At 46.0% G+C, this 17,304-nt stretch overlaps 1 protein-coding gene across 1 annotated transcript in view; it reads right to left on the bottom strand.

The window, feature by feature from the left end:
* Positions 1–17,304, bottom strand: part of LOC311246904 (spondin-1-like) — a gene marked incomplete at both ends in the record, with an annotated part of 447,234 nt that overhangs the window by 288,871 nt on the left and 141,059 nt on the right. Inside the window, 1 exon segment of the mRNA XM_084337145.1 lies at positions 13,235–13,383. Coding sequence (XP_084193271.1) covers positions 13,235–13,383 — 149 coding nt within the window.

Raw genomic sequence — 17,304 nt, 5'->3', positions numbered from 1 at the left:
CATTTTCCCCCCGGAAAAGCTCAGGGCCCTTCGGGGCAATCAGAACGTATCTGTGACCCGGCGGGCTACGGGTTAAACTGATCCGGTCCGGCGTGACCAGGATGAGTCCTGCGCCCTGTCGCATCGCCGCCCCACGCCTAACGGGCGCGAAACCCCCCCCGCCAATGTTTGATCTACCCCGTAATTTTCCCCCGGAGATGCACGCGAGTCTTCCAGTCTAACCTATAGTGTGCTGGCGCTCGGTAGAGATAAAACCCCGCTTCCCAGCCGACAGCATAAAAAACGCTGTTTTATGTTGTTGGACAAACCAGGGCGTGCCGGTCCCGAAGGCGGATTCAAACATTGAAAAACACGCCTGGGCCAGCGCCGATACCGTTCTTGTAAGACCAACCGCTGATTTATGAACAGCGTGTATGCTCGTAAAAAAAAACGAGAACGGTGGCCGCGAGTTTCTAACAAGAAAAAGCCCCTACACCGTTTCTACCCGCTGTCTGGGACGACCAGCAGGGAGCCGGTCCCGAAAGACACAGACATGGGTTTCTACATAACGAGCCTCGGGAAAAACGCGCCAATTCCGCTCTTTATGTGAGAGGGGAATATGTTGGGCTTATCCCAGAGAGACCTCAACGTGAGTGACGGTTTATTTAACAGATTGGAGAATGGGCATAACAGCCCAATATACACAACTGTTAGGATTGGGGGTAGTGAGGGGAGGAGAGTAGAACCCAATATTGCAGGACAATGATGACGAGAGAGGAGGCAGAGACGAAGGAGTAGTACATAATGGAATGTATTTGCAGAGCAAGCTGGTAAACAAGGGCACGTTACAAAAGAACAAGACAGGCGCAGCCGAGCTGGCACTGTGGAACAACGAACTGTGGACACGAAAATAAAAGGCAACAAAACAGAATACTATCGAACACTTACTTGGACAAGAACAACACTATAGGGTAAGAACACTATATACACAGACTAATGACGATGAGCCACACCTGGCATAGCCAGGCAACACCATATAATACAAAATCAGACCACACTGGGAATAATCCAACCTGGACACAAAAGGCAATAACACACACAACAACCAGACAGAGGGACGACATCAAACGAAGGCAGGGATGGCCCACGACGATATGAAAGAGGACATCATATTAATTATACCTAACCACAATTATGTGATGGCCTGCACCATCTGACGGTGCCCACTAATGGGACCGTTACACACAACCGTTAAAAGAAAACAGAGCAGAAGGACAACAGCCTCGACTGCATGGCGTTACCTCCCATTTACAATGTCAGTGGCCTGCAGTGCAGGGCCTGTAACTCTCGGCCAATAAGAAAACATGAAGCCTGTGACGTCTTCGATGGCCTGCTTCGCCAACAGAGATTGAATATTGTCGGCCAGGGCTGTCCCTGCCGTGGACTCTGACAATAGAGTCTGTATCAAACCCAAAACCGGAGGGTGGGGGTGTGGAAACTGTAACACAAGACCCGCTCTCAACGTTATCTCCATCCACACCGACATGTGGCACTTCTGTAGCCACACTAGGGCTGTCCCCGACTAAGGATTTGGATAGTCGACTTTGATTGACCGAAATTAGCCGATAGTCGACTATTAGTCGACTATGGAATTTTTTTTTTAAAGATTTATATATTTTTTTTATTTAAATTTTTTATTTATTATATATATATATTTTTATCATTCCATTTGGGCTGTCGGGGGGTGCTTAATGTCTGAAGGAGTCGACGGAAGGCTTATCGTCCTCTGCAAAAGCATGCAATTGGTCCACTGATGGATACATCTTGATATTTGTCTAGTCTAGCGAGGGTCTTGATGTCGGCTGTCCCCAAGACCCCATTGCCCGACACCATTTTCGACAGAAAAGCAGCCAACTGAGCAATGTTATTAGTTGCCGCTAAATTCTGTACTGCAGCGATATAAGCTTCATCAGCCCACTCAGCCACCTGCCGGGCCGATTCGCCCCTTGGTGTCGGCTTCCGGGTGGGGTGCCACTCTACCATGTCTGGGCAGAGGACCGAAACCAACTGCTTCTCTAAGCGTGGCACACCGGTCCTAAGCCCTGCCATCAGGCCGTCCACCTGTGTGAAAGGTAGATAAGCCTCGGCTAAACCCTTAACGTTAGACACCGTCTGTCCCTCTGTCTGTGGGGCGGCGTGGCTCAGGGGTAGAGCGGGTTGTCCAATGATCGAAGGGTTGGTGGTTCGAATCCCGCTCAAGCCCATGTCCATCCCACTGCCGTTGTGTCCTTGGGCAAGACACTTAACCTACTTGCCTCGTATGAATGTGTATGCATGTGAATGAATGTTGGTGGTGGTCGGAGGGGCCGTAGGCGATGATTATTCGCCACGCTTCCGTGAGTCTGCCTCAGGGCAGCTCTGGCTGCAATTGTAGCTTACCACCACCGGTATGACTGTGTATGAACGAATAATGGACTCTGTGAAGTGCTCTGGGTGCCATGAAGAGCGCTATATAAATCCAAGTCATTATTATTATTATTATTATTATTAAGTGGGGGAAACCCTGAGCACAGCCTCGGCGTCCCCCCGACACACAGGAGTGGAGCCCCGAAAGCAACAGCATTAGCATTAGTGGCGCACGCCATGATACTGGGAAAAACACTCAATAACGTTACACGTTTGACATTTTTATTAGAAGGATAAGCCCCTTGAGATATGCTATCGTGAAGCCCGGACCGACCCGGCATTTCCCCCCCGGAAAAGCACAAAGTCCTTCGGGGTACCAGAACAGCAGATCTGCGCCCCGGCGGACAACGGGTTAACTGACCTGGTCCTGCGCGACCAGAACCAGTCCCGCATCCTAGTCACGCCGCCATCCCCAGTCCTAAGATGGGGGTAGGTACGCTGGTCGATCTAAAACATCACAGAGGGTGCCACCAAGATGGACAGTACGTGAATGTGCTGCTCCTGGTGGCCCACCTCATGGGTGTGAGACCCCTCCGCCAATGTAATGATCTACTCCATCATCTCCCCCCGGAGATGCACGTGGGTCATCGAGTCTAACCTAGTGCACTGGCGCTCGGTAGAGATACAAATCTCCTTCCCAGTGGCCCGCATAAAAAACGCTGTTTCTATGAATTGGGCAACCAAGGCGCGCCGGCCCATAACGTGGTTCCACATTGGAAGCACCCAGGGCCCGCGCTATATGCACGTCAATAACGCGAAACACATCAATGGTGAATTCTAATAAGAAACACCAGACAACATTCCGTCCTTGCTGTCTGGGACGAGCAGCAGGAAGCCGGCCTATAAGACACAGACACAGGTCTTATATGACGTGTCTGAGGGCAACCCCGTCAATTCTGCTCCGTACCCGTCCACTGTCACGGAACTGTGAAGAAAGTCCAGCGTAGGGCCGATATCCCGCCTGGACGCGCTGGGGAAAACCCGGGGGCTGGGGAAAACCCGGGGGCTGGGGAAATTCCGGCGGTAATCCGACGTGCTTTAATTTCTCTCTCCTCTTCATAACAACTAAACTAAACAACAAACGTTTCCACTGCCTATAAGCAAAAGTCAGGAAGTTAAGGAAACACGGGAGCAGGCGTGGCCAAGGGCGAAGGCGGGTGCATGTGAACGTTTTTCAATGCGCGCACAATATGTGCACGGAAGATGTATATCTCATAAAGGCTAGAGCGAGACGCTCTCCAGGATGTAACATTACGTACGGTTATTCTATAACCATAGTTATATGAGTATAGCGAGCGCACTGCTCTTAGTGGAACTGTCCCTTTATCCAGTCTAATAATGAATCATTTTATCCACATGCACACACCCATCCGCCTGGCCACACCCACATCCGCTCCTCTACATAAGCGGGGTCGTGGCCACACTAACAGCTCCTTCCCAAGTTTTTCACCACCAAGGCGAAGACCACGGGGTCCTCAGTGAGTCAGCGCAGAGCGCTCGCTATACTCATATAACTATGGTTATAGAATAACCGTACGTTATATATCGTATAGCTTACGCTCTGCTCATAGTGGAATACAGGAGCTGAGCAGAACGGAAGCTCGACAGATGTACCCGCTGAGGCTCCCCACAACCATCAGAACCTGGGAGGACCCAAGCCCCCTGGACCCCCCTTGCGGAGGACGGGAGGGAATCGGATCCGACTGTGCGAAGAGGGTTTAGCACCTCAAACGCACAGGGTGAGCAGACTGTGGGACTTACCTTCACTCAGAAGGACCCGCGACCACTCAGGCGCGCATCCCACATGCCACCAGGGAACGGACGGGAAGCAAAAACACCTCCGTCACAGCCCCCAACATCACAGGGTCGAAGGTCAAGAACCCAACCCTGTGGCAAAGGCTGTAGCAGCTGAGCGCGGAGGAGGTCCCAGCCCTAGGACAACATGAGGGCCAGGACCACCTGAAAAAAAAAGGGGCCTGGCGAGGCCAACGAGGCCGCAGCATCGGGGCCCCACCAGACGGTCACTGGTGACATCACCCCCCACATCGCCAGCGTATCGGACAGGGCCCAAACAAGAGCAGACCCTTCCCCCCTGGCACGCCGCTCTGAAGCACTCTAGCTTACCGCACCTGGTATTCCCAGGGGGTCTCCCATCCAATAACTAACCAGGGCCGAACCTGCTTAGTTTCCGAGATCTGACAAGATCGGGCGTGTCCAGGTTGGCATGGCCGTAAGCCCCAAGAGGCCACCCCCCCACAATATTGTGGGGCCAGACGGCGTGCCGGGGAGATAACCCCCAAGGGGGTTGATCCCTCAATCCAGACAACAGGCCAGAACTCGACCTGTGCCTGGAGCACTGCGGACTAGACAGGCGCCTAAAGGGTCTACTGTAAGAACAGTACCCGGCGGAAGGGGTGTTCGGTATGCTGTGCACCATGTCATGACCTCCACAAACCCGACCCCTCCAGCGGGGTCGAGGTTCAAAGGAGAGGCTGACACAATTGGCAGACATCATGAAAGATGCGGGGGCATACTCTCGGGCACACAGGGTCAAGCCCGGCCTCAACCCGAAAGTCGAATCTGCTACCAACACACCGGAGAACCAACCACCTCCCTATGTTTAGTTTAACAGGAGGCGGTTGTTCCCTTAACCCACCAAGACAACTTAGAAACATAACTGCGCGTATACACAGGCTATACAAGCAGTATAGTGTTTCAGTTTTCAAAGGGTTAACCCAGGCCAACAGGTCGACGAGAACGAGTCCGGACCTGGGCCTGGCGGACCGGAACGTACACAGGGATGCCTAGAGGGGCTGACAGCAACCACCCCGACAGCCCCCTCCCATCCCCGCCCAGCAGGGGGAGGGAGGGGTGAAACAATGGAGAAGGATCAGGCCCCCTAACATAGCGCAAGGTACAACACAGTATGGACCAAGCACGTCACTGTTATGGGCAAGCCGTAGTGGCATACATATAACACACATCCACGACATCAATCCCCGACCGACCTGGCATTTCCCCCCCGGAAAAGCACAAAGTTCTTCGGGGTACCAGAACAGCAGATCTGCGCCCCGGTGGACAACGGGTTAACTGACCTGGTCCTGCACGACCAGAACCAGTCCTGCGTCCTAGTCACGCCGCCATCCCCAGTACAAAAACATTCGGGAGGGGGAGGAAGGAAGAGTGGAGCAATGTCCTACGGACATCTTACCTGCACCTACGTACGCAGGACGAAAGGCCGCAACACAGGATGGTCTACCACGTTGACGAGGCCTCTTGCTGGCAAGGCCAGAAGATGCAATGGCTGGGGCCTCGCTCCGGCGTGACGCCCCCATCCTGCAGCCGGTCATGGCACAGGCCCGACGACATCTTCTGCCAGAGATGACGTCGTAGTCAGTGTGCCAGGGTGCGCTATCCTCACGGCTAGCTCCCAATGGTTGTAGCATAAGCTAACAACTAAATTCAGGCTAACTGATAGCATCAAGCTAACATTTCTAGCCCAGCGTAGCCGCCAGCTAACGCAGTGGCAAGCTAAGCGGCTACTACTGAAGCTGTACAACGTGAGAATAGCAATACAGGCCAAGACTTCAGACAGCCGCTGTCTTTTCCTCCTCTTATGCGAAGAAAAAAGGAAAAAAGGCAACACACGTCCATCACACAGAACGGTGTTTACCAGACACAGCGGCATCGGTAGCAAGCCCCTCATTGTACGCTCACCCCCCTCGCGCCGGGTGTTTTTCGTCTTGAAAAACGGGGCCAGCACGGCGGCAGTGGGTATCCGTTTGTCCAGAGACTCGGGGAATTGAACCGCAGATTCGGAATCACGGTCCCAGGAAAACAAAGCTACGACTTCACTGAGGAGGAGCCTATGTTATTGTGGGACATCAGACTAGAACCCCCTCCACGCCGCTAATGGGCAGCGAAAAGGATTCTAGCCTGGAGTTTCCATCCTTTCCTTGTACAGTGTCCTTGAGTCTGAGAAAGGCGCTTCTCTCTTAAAATCCAATCTAGTATTATTATTATTATTATTATTATTATTATTATTATTATTATTATTTATTATTATTATTATTATTATTATTATTATTATTATTATTATTATTATTATTATTATTATTATTATTAAATGTAATGAAGATCCATTCATAGCCTTTTCAGCTATCTTGTTCAGAGAGACAGACATATACATTGGGCAGTGGCGTCGCGTGGGTAAAATAACAGGGGAAGCCAAAAAAAATTATAAAAAAAAAAATTATTAAATATTTTTTAAGTCAATCAGTCACCATGTACACTACAGTATGGCTCGGCGGCCAGTCAAACTTTCTTAACAGATTGCAGAATGGGTACAATACAGTACGGCTCAATACACACAATTGTATAAGGGGATGCAGACCAGAGAAAGACGTTTGTCTTGTTTACATCAGGGTCCCCCATTTTCAATTCATAGTGACATTTATGACATACAAGACATCATGACATCAAATATACAGTACCGTTACCCATAGATCCTGACAGAGTATATACATATGATGGGGAGGAGACTGTACATTAGGAGGGGGTGGGTGGGTGGGAGAGAAATATACATATGGCCGGGAGAGAATATGACTGTCTATTAGACAAACGTGACAAGACAAACGTATTTCTCTGGTCTGCATCCCCTTAACAATTGTGTGTATTGAGCCGTACTGTATTGTACCCATTCTGCAATCTGTTAAATAAAGTTCTCATTCATTCATTCATTCATTCATTCATGCACGTGTCTGTTGCGCGGCGCGCCCAGCCATCAGAGCGCTCCTACTGTAAAATGCGGAAGCAGCCATTTCAGCCTCAGCTCGTTTATAAAAATGATTTAAAATGTTTATTAGCAACGCCGAGCTTTCAAACCCCGCCGCATCTGTGTGTGAACCCCTAATGGAACGCTGGGTACCTTTGACATTTATATCCGATATATTTTGGACCCACCGCTAGCTTTTAAGCAGTGCTTGATGGTGCACATTAACCTGGCTACTACGGAGGAATAAGTGACTGCGTATTCCAGCCCCTGGCTTGCATTGCAGTCATGAAAGGGTATACAAGCTTGCCTGATAACGTTAGTTAGTCAGTCAGGCTGCTCAGTGCTTACCTGGTCAATAATGTGGTCCTCCTCTTGCCAGATAGATTTGTTAAATCATAATATCCACAGTGGTGTGCTCTGCTGGTCCTCAGTAAATGTCCCGCCGGCGAAAATAAGTTGCTATTAAAGTGCTAAATGTTAGATACACTAATAGAGGATTCGAACGTGCCCGCTCTGTTAATAACATTGTCAATCAATTCCGCGAGGGGATGATGTTCAGACATGTTTGTAGTAGACTACTAGACTGAGTGACAGTTTTATACTACTAATGGGATGTCACGTTAGGTAGTCAGGTGGAAACGTGAACTTCTGAGTGCCCCGCCTCCAGGGGGGAAAATATGCTGAGTGTTTTCCTCCCAGCTCCGTTTTAAACTTTTAGGGTGTGGCAGTCAGCTTGAATGTGATTGGCTAGGATCGGATTTGGACTATAATGCTGGAAGCCTGGAGAAAGAGACCTACCCACTGCCTCTCTCCTATACTAGCTGCAGTGAGCACAGTCTGACAGTGTGTTAGAGGGAGTGAGAAGGAGAAGAGGGAGACATTAAAAAAAAATAAAAAATATATAACATAGATGCACAGATGAAAAAGAATGTAAACTATATTAAAAAAAATTATATATATTTCTTTTTTTTTCTTCAGATTTCATATTTCATATTTGATATGAATTTATAGGGAGGCATGGCTTCCGTTGGCTTCCATAAGGATTCGCCACTGACATTGGGGTACAAATATAACCTCCTTTGCAACACCTCTTAGGGAACAAAGGTTTCTACCTGTACATGTTTTGTTTTTTTAACCATTTCACTACCACACTACCAAAGGGTTAACCTTTTCACTACCACACTACATAAGGTTAACATTTCACTACCACACTACAGATGGTTAACATTTCACTGCCACACTACAGAAGGTTAACCTTTCACTGCCACACTACAGAAGGTTAACCCTTTCACTACCACACTACAGAAGGTTGACATTTCACTACCAACCTACAGAAGGTTAACCTTTTCACTACCACACTACAGAAGGTTAACCTTTCACTACCACACTACAGAAGGTTAACCTTTCACTACCACACTACATAAGGTTAACATTTCACTACCACACTACAGAAGGTTAACCTTTCACTACCACACTACATAAGGTTAACATTTCACTAACACACTACATAAGGTTAACCCTTTCACTACCACACTACAGAAGGTTAACCTTTCACTAACACACTACATAAGGTTAACCCTTTCACTAACACACTACATAAGGTTAACATTTCACTACCACACTACAGAAGGTTAACATTTCACTAACACACTACATAAGGTTAACCCTTTCACTATCACACTGCATTAGGTTAACCTTTTCACTACCACACTACAGCAGGTTAACATTTCACTGCCACACTACAGAAGCTTAACCTTTCACTGCCACACTACAGAAGGTTAATCTTTCACTACCACACTACAGAAGGTTAACCCTTTCACTATCACACCACATAAGGTTAACTGTTCACTACCACACTACAGACGGTTAATCTTTCACTACCACACTACAGAAGGTTAACCTTTCACTACCACACTACAGAAGGTTAAGCTTTCACTACCACGCTACAGACGGTTCACCTTTCACTACCACACTACAGAAGGTTAACCTTTCACTACCACACTACAGAAGGTTAACCTGTCACTACAACACTACAGAAGGTTAACCTTTCACTACCACACTACAGAAGGTTAAGCGTTCACTACCACACTACAGACGGTTCACCTTTCACTACCACACTACAGAAGGTTAACCTTTCACTACCACACTACAGAAGGTTAACCTGTCACTACAACACTACAGAAGGTTAACCTAGCTTTCACTACCACACTACAGAAGGTTAACATTTCACTACCACACTACATAAGGTTAACCTTTCACTACCACACTACAGAAGGTTAACCCTTTCACTACCACACTACAGAAGGTTAACCTTTCACTACCACACTACAGAAGGTTAACCTTTCACTACCACACTACAGAAGGTTAACCCTTTCACTATCACACTACAGAAGGTTAACCTTCCACTACCACACTACATAAGGTTAACCTTTCACTACCACACTACAGAAGGTTAACCTTTCACTACCACACTACAGAGGTTAACATGTCACTACCACACTACAGAAGGTTAACCCTTCACTGCCACACTACAGAAGGTTAACCTTTCACTGCCACACTACAGAAGGTTAACCCTTCACTGCCACACTACAGAAGGTTAACATTTCACTGCCACACTACAGACGGTTAACCTTTCACTACCACACTGCAGAAGGTTAACCTTTCACTACCACACTACAGGAGGTTAACCATTTCACTACCACACCACAGACAGTTAACCATTTCACTACCACACCACAGATGGTGTCGTAGTGAAAGGTTAACATTCTGTAGTGTGGCAGTGAAAGGGTTAAGGACTTGATGGGAAAATGTCATATTTTAAAACAAGAAAAATATAGCTTCTAAATCTAAATCTCATTTCAGTTGTACTTTAAAAAATAACAACAAAATCGTCACCCAGATTCAGTTCAAATGTTTCTCCGACAACTACTGAGGAAACAAGTGAGACTCTCGTTCTGCGAGGAGGCGAAACCGGACCAATTTATTATTGGACGGTTATCTCCGTCTCTTATTTGAAAGTGCATCTGAGGTCTAGCATTAGAGGAGCCAGCTGTGGCCCGGTGCGGGCGCGGTGATGAAGATACAGTGACACAGCAGTGTGACGGGGTAACACTGACGCACAGACCCACCCCGGCGCTCACAGCATGCCCTCATTATCTACTGTGACTCCAAGTTTTCAGTATTAGCCGACAATAAGCTCTCCACAGCACCATCTGCTCTGCCCACACAGGCTATTTTGAGATGGAGAGAAAAGAAGCCACAGACATGGAGAAAATGAGAAGGGTAGAAAGAGAGAAGGCTGGTGGTCTGGAAGTATGAAAAGTGGCTTTCGTAATAACAAGGGACCGATAAAACAAGTTCAACTGAAGTAAGGACAGTGAGAGGCAGTTATTTTGTTTGCCTTTCTGTCTTTCCTCCCCCAATTTAGTTGTTCAAGTTCAAGTTTCAAGTTTTGTTTTATTTGTCACGTATAAAGTAAATGTACATTACAGTGAAATGCTTGGTTCTGTATGAGCCCGTGAGAATGTGCTTTATACAGGCAAAAAAGTTAAAGACGAATAAAGTCCCAACACTATACAAATATATAATATAATATATTCGGATTATCCAAAATGGCCGTCCACTCCCCTCCATTCAGAAGCTCTCGTCAAAACAATATACTTTTTGCTATCAATGAGAGTGTTTTGGGAGAGGTAATTGAAACATTTACCTTTCAGAAACAAAGCTCAAACCATTTCTTTCCGTTCGCACTGAAGAGCCGCTAAACCGCATCGTATCGTTCACCATCGTGTGTCATAATTGCACATATGGAGAGGCACGTCAAGAACAAGGAAGCTGCTTAAAACCCGCGACTGATCCAGTCAGCGACAGTCTGATGGCTAAACAAGCCTGATCCTCCGCAGACCATATCGTTACACACAGCTCATATTTCCATGACACTATTCAATTAACTAACTACCCAGGAAGTAAAGAGAAAAGAACAACTTAACAATAATCTTGTTGAACACACATGACTAGTATACTAATAATACTAACATGTCTCTACTACTATGCATTAAACTGCAGCACTCAAGTTTCAACACGTGTAGGTCACTTTGGATAAAAGTGTCTGCTAACTGACTAAATGTAAATGTTAATGTAAATATATCGTTCCACCCCAGGTGAAAATCTGCATAAAATGTATACCTAGGTAAATGGAATATTGCTCCACTTCTACAAGGGCTATTTGCATATTCGTGGTATCTAGGAACATATATGGACCTCAATGAATGTATTCTCAGTGTCAGAAATATTGTGTCTATTACTAGGCTTGCTTAAATTGTGATGAAACAAAGGAAAATATGAATTATGATTTTTCTTTTCATCTTTGACAGTGAATAAAACCATGATAATAATGACCAAACTTAAAAAAGCTCATTCAGTACCCTCTTGAGATCATGTGTACAAAAGATCTAAGGAAATTAATAAAGGGAAGATGATCAAACTGAAGGTTCTGTATATACAGTACTGAATTATCCCATCCGGACCAATGCAATTTGAAATATTATTATAGAATATAGAATATATGCTTATACATTACCTTATTATAGCCAATTTGCACATTTATATATATATATATATATATACATATAGTATCTTTCAAATGGCCGAGTTCAATTTGGATATAGTATCACCAGGCGTGCATAATAACAGATACTGATATTTACTGTAATCAACTGTACTTTTTTATTTCCCCCACAGTGTAACCATTTTGAAACAAATTTCAGATCTAATTATTCCTACATGGTAAAAATAGTGTGGAGAAACGGACTGCGTTTCAATATTTGTCAAAAACGTTACCTTTTGTAGCGTATTATCGCAAATCATAACAATTATTGATATGATTCATTCAGAACGCTGAACTTTGAACCACCATACTATGTGACAGGAAGTGTAGATCGGAGACATTTCAACGCTGGACGATATCTATGAACCTCCTCTACAAAATGGCCACAAAAAAACTACAATTCCCATGGTTCAACATTTCCATTTCCGGTTCCGGGTCAGAATAGACGATCGCATATCGAAAACTTTAAACGATATAAGTACACTTTTAACCTATTGCTAAACTATTGCCAACCTAACGTTTTACATGCTACATGCATTTGTGACATAGTAGTGATATTAATACTTGAAAACAGTTGATTTTAAAATCACAAATTATTTTCATCATTCATAAAAATATGCCTATATGATTATAATGTCAAAAGGGGTCGGTACCGACCCCGTGGGGGGGAACAGGTTAAGTGAGGACTGCGTGTGTGTGTGGGTCATGAGCAGATAATAGGGACTCTCTCAGTTATCTTTGTATGAATAACCACTAAACGGCTTACGCAGACATTAAGGAGAAGGGGGGAAATAAACAACAAAAAACAATCTTTACAGGTGGAAGCCTCAAAGTGAGTATTTAAGAAAATAAGTCCAAAAAACAGGATGACACTCATTAAAGAGGTATTGTAGAAAAATAAATAAGCAACAAAGGCAACTCCTAAAAACAGAGTTTATATTGAAAACATAAAACAATAAACCTCCACCAAGGGAGTTTATCTGCAAAGGACAGTTCCAAAAGAATAGAAGAAAACACTACAGTACCATAAAGGGCTCAGCCTCTATAAAATAAAGTGTAAAATAAGCCAGTAGCCGAAAACAAGGATGGCTACAAAGAAGGCTAAATGCTGAATAGGGCAGCACTACACTATAATAAGCCTGACCAAAAGGATAGCCAACACAAGGAAATTAATAAGCAGTTGACACTGCAATCTCCAAACTTAAATAGACTTCACATGGTCATATGCACAGCTGAACTGCATCAGGTGCAATCAAGCCCACACACCTGCCGACCCATGAGGCAATTAACCACAGAGACCAGGGATTGACAGCTGTCCCTCACAGGAAGGTGAAATAAAGCAAAAACCATGACACTATTATCCTGTTCCATTCTGTGTCTGTCCGCTGCCGTCGTTGGTTAAATCTTACCTTCTGCCTGATCTCCTCCTCCATCTTGACTGGAGAGCCCAGCTCTGCCACCTGCTTCACGCCCTCACTGGCCAGGCCTCCGTACTCCCACAGCACGTAGCTCTTGGAGTGAGACGCTCCGATGATGGCCGACCAGTGGTTCGCACGACCTGCCAGGGATTACACACAATGAGATGTTTCAAATGTAGGTTTAGACAGACTTCGTACTTCAGGCCTGGTTTCCTGAATGTTTCTGCAATTTTCTTGGCTGATTACGGTTTTAGCTCTGATGATGATGACTATGATGATTTTTAATAGGAAATTGCAATAAAATCTCTCAAACTAATATCAAAGTAAAAAAAGTCTTCTGGGTTATTGTTTCAAAACAGTATTTTTAATTAATTTAAATATATATGTATAATATATGTATAATATATATATAATTATATACTGCAGTGTTTCCCCTAGGATTTTTTTCAGGGGGGGGTGGTAGGCCCCCAAAACGACTAGTGTTTTCGCGTGGCGCGTGTGTCACGGATACGTGGTGTCAACAGTGTCGTCATAGACGCGCGCAGTAATGTGGTTGTTAGTATCGGTGCATTTCTCTACACTGAGCAGAAATGAAACAATTGCACATAAATTAGGTAAATAAATATTAACAAGGTGATTGATAGAATGAAAATTGTATTAACAGATTTCAGAATGGGTACAATACAGTACGGCTCAATACACACAATTGTTAAGGGGATGCAGACCAGAGAAAGACTTTCGTCTTGTTTACATCAGGGTCCCCCATTTTCAATTCATAATGAATTGTAAGTAAGGGTGCAATTAGCACCGTGCAATCCATTCTTTGTGGATCTAGCCCTGAGACTTGTTACGTGTGATGCTAGTCAGTCTCGGAGTGGATTTGGTAGCTTTTTTCTGCGTCTCCGTAGACCGTGCTGCACCACCGTTTTAATGTCTTAGTGAAGATTGATTTATATGAAAACCGATTTATGTATAATTTAGCTAGCTCGCCAATGTTACTGTGATTAAAGCAAACTTTAATAAAAAAAATATATAAATATATATATATAAATAAAAAGGTTTAGGGCCTATATTTTTTTATTATTATTATTTTGTATTATTATTTTTTCTGGGGGGGGGGGGGGGGGGGGGGGGGGGGGGGGGGGGGGGGCGGGCCTATAAAGCATTGTGGAGGACTAACACTAGGGGGAGCTGGTTGGCGTCGGTCTGGTAGTCGGTAGGGAGATGTGAAGAGGACCGGTATCCGCGAGGAGCCCCTGGTGCTGGGTCTCTTCGCCGCTATCCACGGGAGCGAGTGGACGTGTTGGCCACGAGCATTCTACTTTTGAAAGCGTGAAATATCAATTGTGCACCGGAGCGGCATGCCGTAAGCTTATCAATATCAAGTAGAATGATTAAGTTACGCCAAGACGAAGAGGACGTTCGGCAGATGGACTGTGAAGATGAACGTTAAAGTGTCGCGTATTAGCATGTGCAGTCGGGGAGTCAGGCTAGCCATATTGGCTATTAGCTTAGCTAAAGTATAGTGCACTAGCCTTTTTAGCTTAGCACGTCGCGTCGCCGGGTACCACCGGCAGGAGGATTCAGACACGAGAGATTCTACTGGACATTCACAGCATTGCTACCGACTACCTTCAGATTCAGATTCAGATTCAGATTTCTTTATTCACCATATTGTACAGGTACAAATGGAACGTGATTTGACGTTTCAGTGCATGATTGATTTTTTCACAAATAGGAATAACATAATAATAATAATAATAACCAGGAGAGGGTCTGTGGTGGACTTCAGGTGGGCCAGGACAAGGCGCTCAAAGACCTTCATGACCACAGACGTCAGGGCGACCGGACTGTAGTCGTTAAGGCCTGTGACCTTGGCCTTCTTGGGGACGGGGATGATGGTCGAGGCCTTAAAACACGCTGGGACCCGACACAGCTCCAGTGAGGTGTTAAATATGTTGGTAAACACTGGGGACAGCTGGTCGGCGCAGTGCTTCAAGGTGGCATGTGAAATATACCTGCTGACCGCCAGACCAGCCCCCTTCTAAGTATCACAGGTGGCGGTTTCTCTGGACCTTTTTACGGCCAAATAACCCCAGACATTTGCTATGCGGGGCTAACCAGCACTTGGTCACTATAGACCCGAACGCACGGGTGATTTGAGGAAAGGTACATTCCGCACCTGCCGCGCTTTGGAGCATTAACTGTTTATTTTGGTAGCATGCTCGGGGCCGAGTGAAGGGGCTGTCACTACGTTCTCTAGCCACGACAGGGCGCTCCAACAGGGGGGGGGGGGGGGGGGGCTCGGGGGCCGAGTGAAGGGGCTGTCACTACGTTCTCTAGCCACGACAGCATGCTCGGGGCCGAGTGAAGGGGCTGTCCCTACGCTCTCTAGCCACGACAGGGCCGAGTGAAGGGGCTGTCACTACGTTCTCTAGCCACGACAGGGGGGGGGGGGGGGCCCGAGTGAAGGGACTGTCACTACGTTCTCTAGCCACGACAGGGGGGGGGGGGGGGGGGCCGAGTGAAGGGGCTGTCACTACGTCTCTAGCCACGACAGGGCGCTCCAACAGGGGGGGGGGGGGGGTTTATTCTTTTTGTTGTGGTTATTCAAATGTGCCGGCTTAGCATAGGTAGAGTGCATTGCACAGGTGTGGGCCCATGCAGGTTGTGTGTATACGTGCCAGGTTACCCACAGGGTTGAACCGTGTAGCGTATACGAGTTGTGTGTTGCGTTGTTGCCGTGCCGCCACCGGGCGAAGGTTTATCAATAGCGTAACCTTGTTATACATTGTGCTACTGCAGCAACGCCTTTAAAGGGAATGTCCACCATTTTGTTAACATTGTGGAGTATTGCTTTCTTCTTCTCTCGCCGTGTGGGAAGGGAATGTGTGTTAAGAAAGTAAGCCTGTGATATATTGTTTCCATTCATACTAGATCAAAGAGACTGAATACTAGGGAAGCAGTATTGTGATGCACTGTTTAGTGTATGTGCCACCCTGTCGTTTATAAGGTAAATTGTGATAACGTGTTTATGTGACTGTTCATTTTACAGTAAACAGGACTGTGATAATTGGATCCACTGTGTGTGTGTTTCAGTGAAGTGTCTCCTAACCGTAACGGGGTGATACACTGATTTCTCAACAGCGGAGCAACGATGGTAACATTGTGCGGAGAGACTGCATTGATCGCCACTACCACCGGGTGTGAGGGGTACGCCGCTTACTAGACTGGACGCAGTTATTAGGGGGGTTACAGGGTACTGCAGGGTATTTGCCATTATAATATCCTACATGACTAATGTACCTATTCCTAGGTTGGTAAATCCTAAGGCCCTACTTACTGCATCCCTATCCCGTACGCCTAGCACCACAGTTGGGGGTTCGGTGGGACTTGGCTCCTCCGTGTCCCTGCTATCCGGTGTTAGTATAATCTCACCCTCACTAAGTGGAGGTTATCCACCCTGCTACAGTCATATAGGCTACATTAAATGCACCAGCAGTTGGTACATAAAAAACACGTAAAACTATAAAAATGTACCATATGAAGCACAATCTCGACGGAGCCCACAGAGAGGCGTCCGGACAGTGCGGTGCCATTTTTCTCAGATGTAGGCGGGTTTGTCTTGTCGTGTTAAGAGAGAGAGATATGTGGCTTAAATTTATTCTAAATGTATTTGCATTGTGGATATAGTCTTTTTATGTCAATTTATGCAAATTAATTGATGTAACTTGTAAAGGAGAGTAAAGGAGAGAGAGAGTGAGGCTGGTTTAGAGGTAACGTGCCAAACAACAACAAAACACCCCCCAGTCCATGTCCATGTTGGTCTCGGGGACCCCTGATTGTCACCAGGTCTATTGTACTTTGCAATAAAAAATTTGCAGCTATGTCCCAACAGTTAACCTTATCAGATAGTTAGCTAACAAGCTAATATTGTTAGCTGCAGCAGCTGACAGACACAGGGGCGGCCACAAGACCTTAGTGCTAAGATCATATTTCCTATATTGTAAGCCTGTGATTGAAGAGTATCTTAGTGTTAAGATGAATGAATGAATGATGAT

Source organism: Notolepis coatsorum (genome assembly GCF_963971535.1).
Source record: "Notolepis coatsorum genome assembly, chromosome: 20".
In the NCBI taxonomy this organism is placed as follows: Eukaryota; Metazoa; Chordata; class Actinopteri; order Aulopiformes; family Paralepididae; genus Notolepis; species Notolepis coatsorum.
Note: the sequence above shows the minus strand (reverse complement) of the source record. Positions and strands in the feature narration are given on the sequence as shown.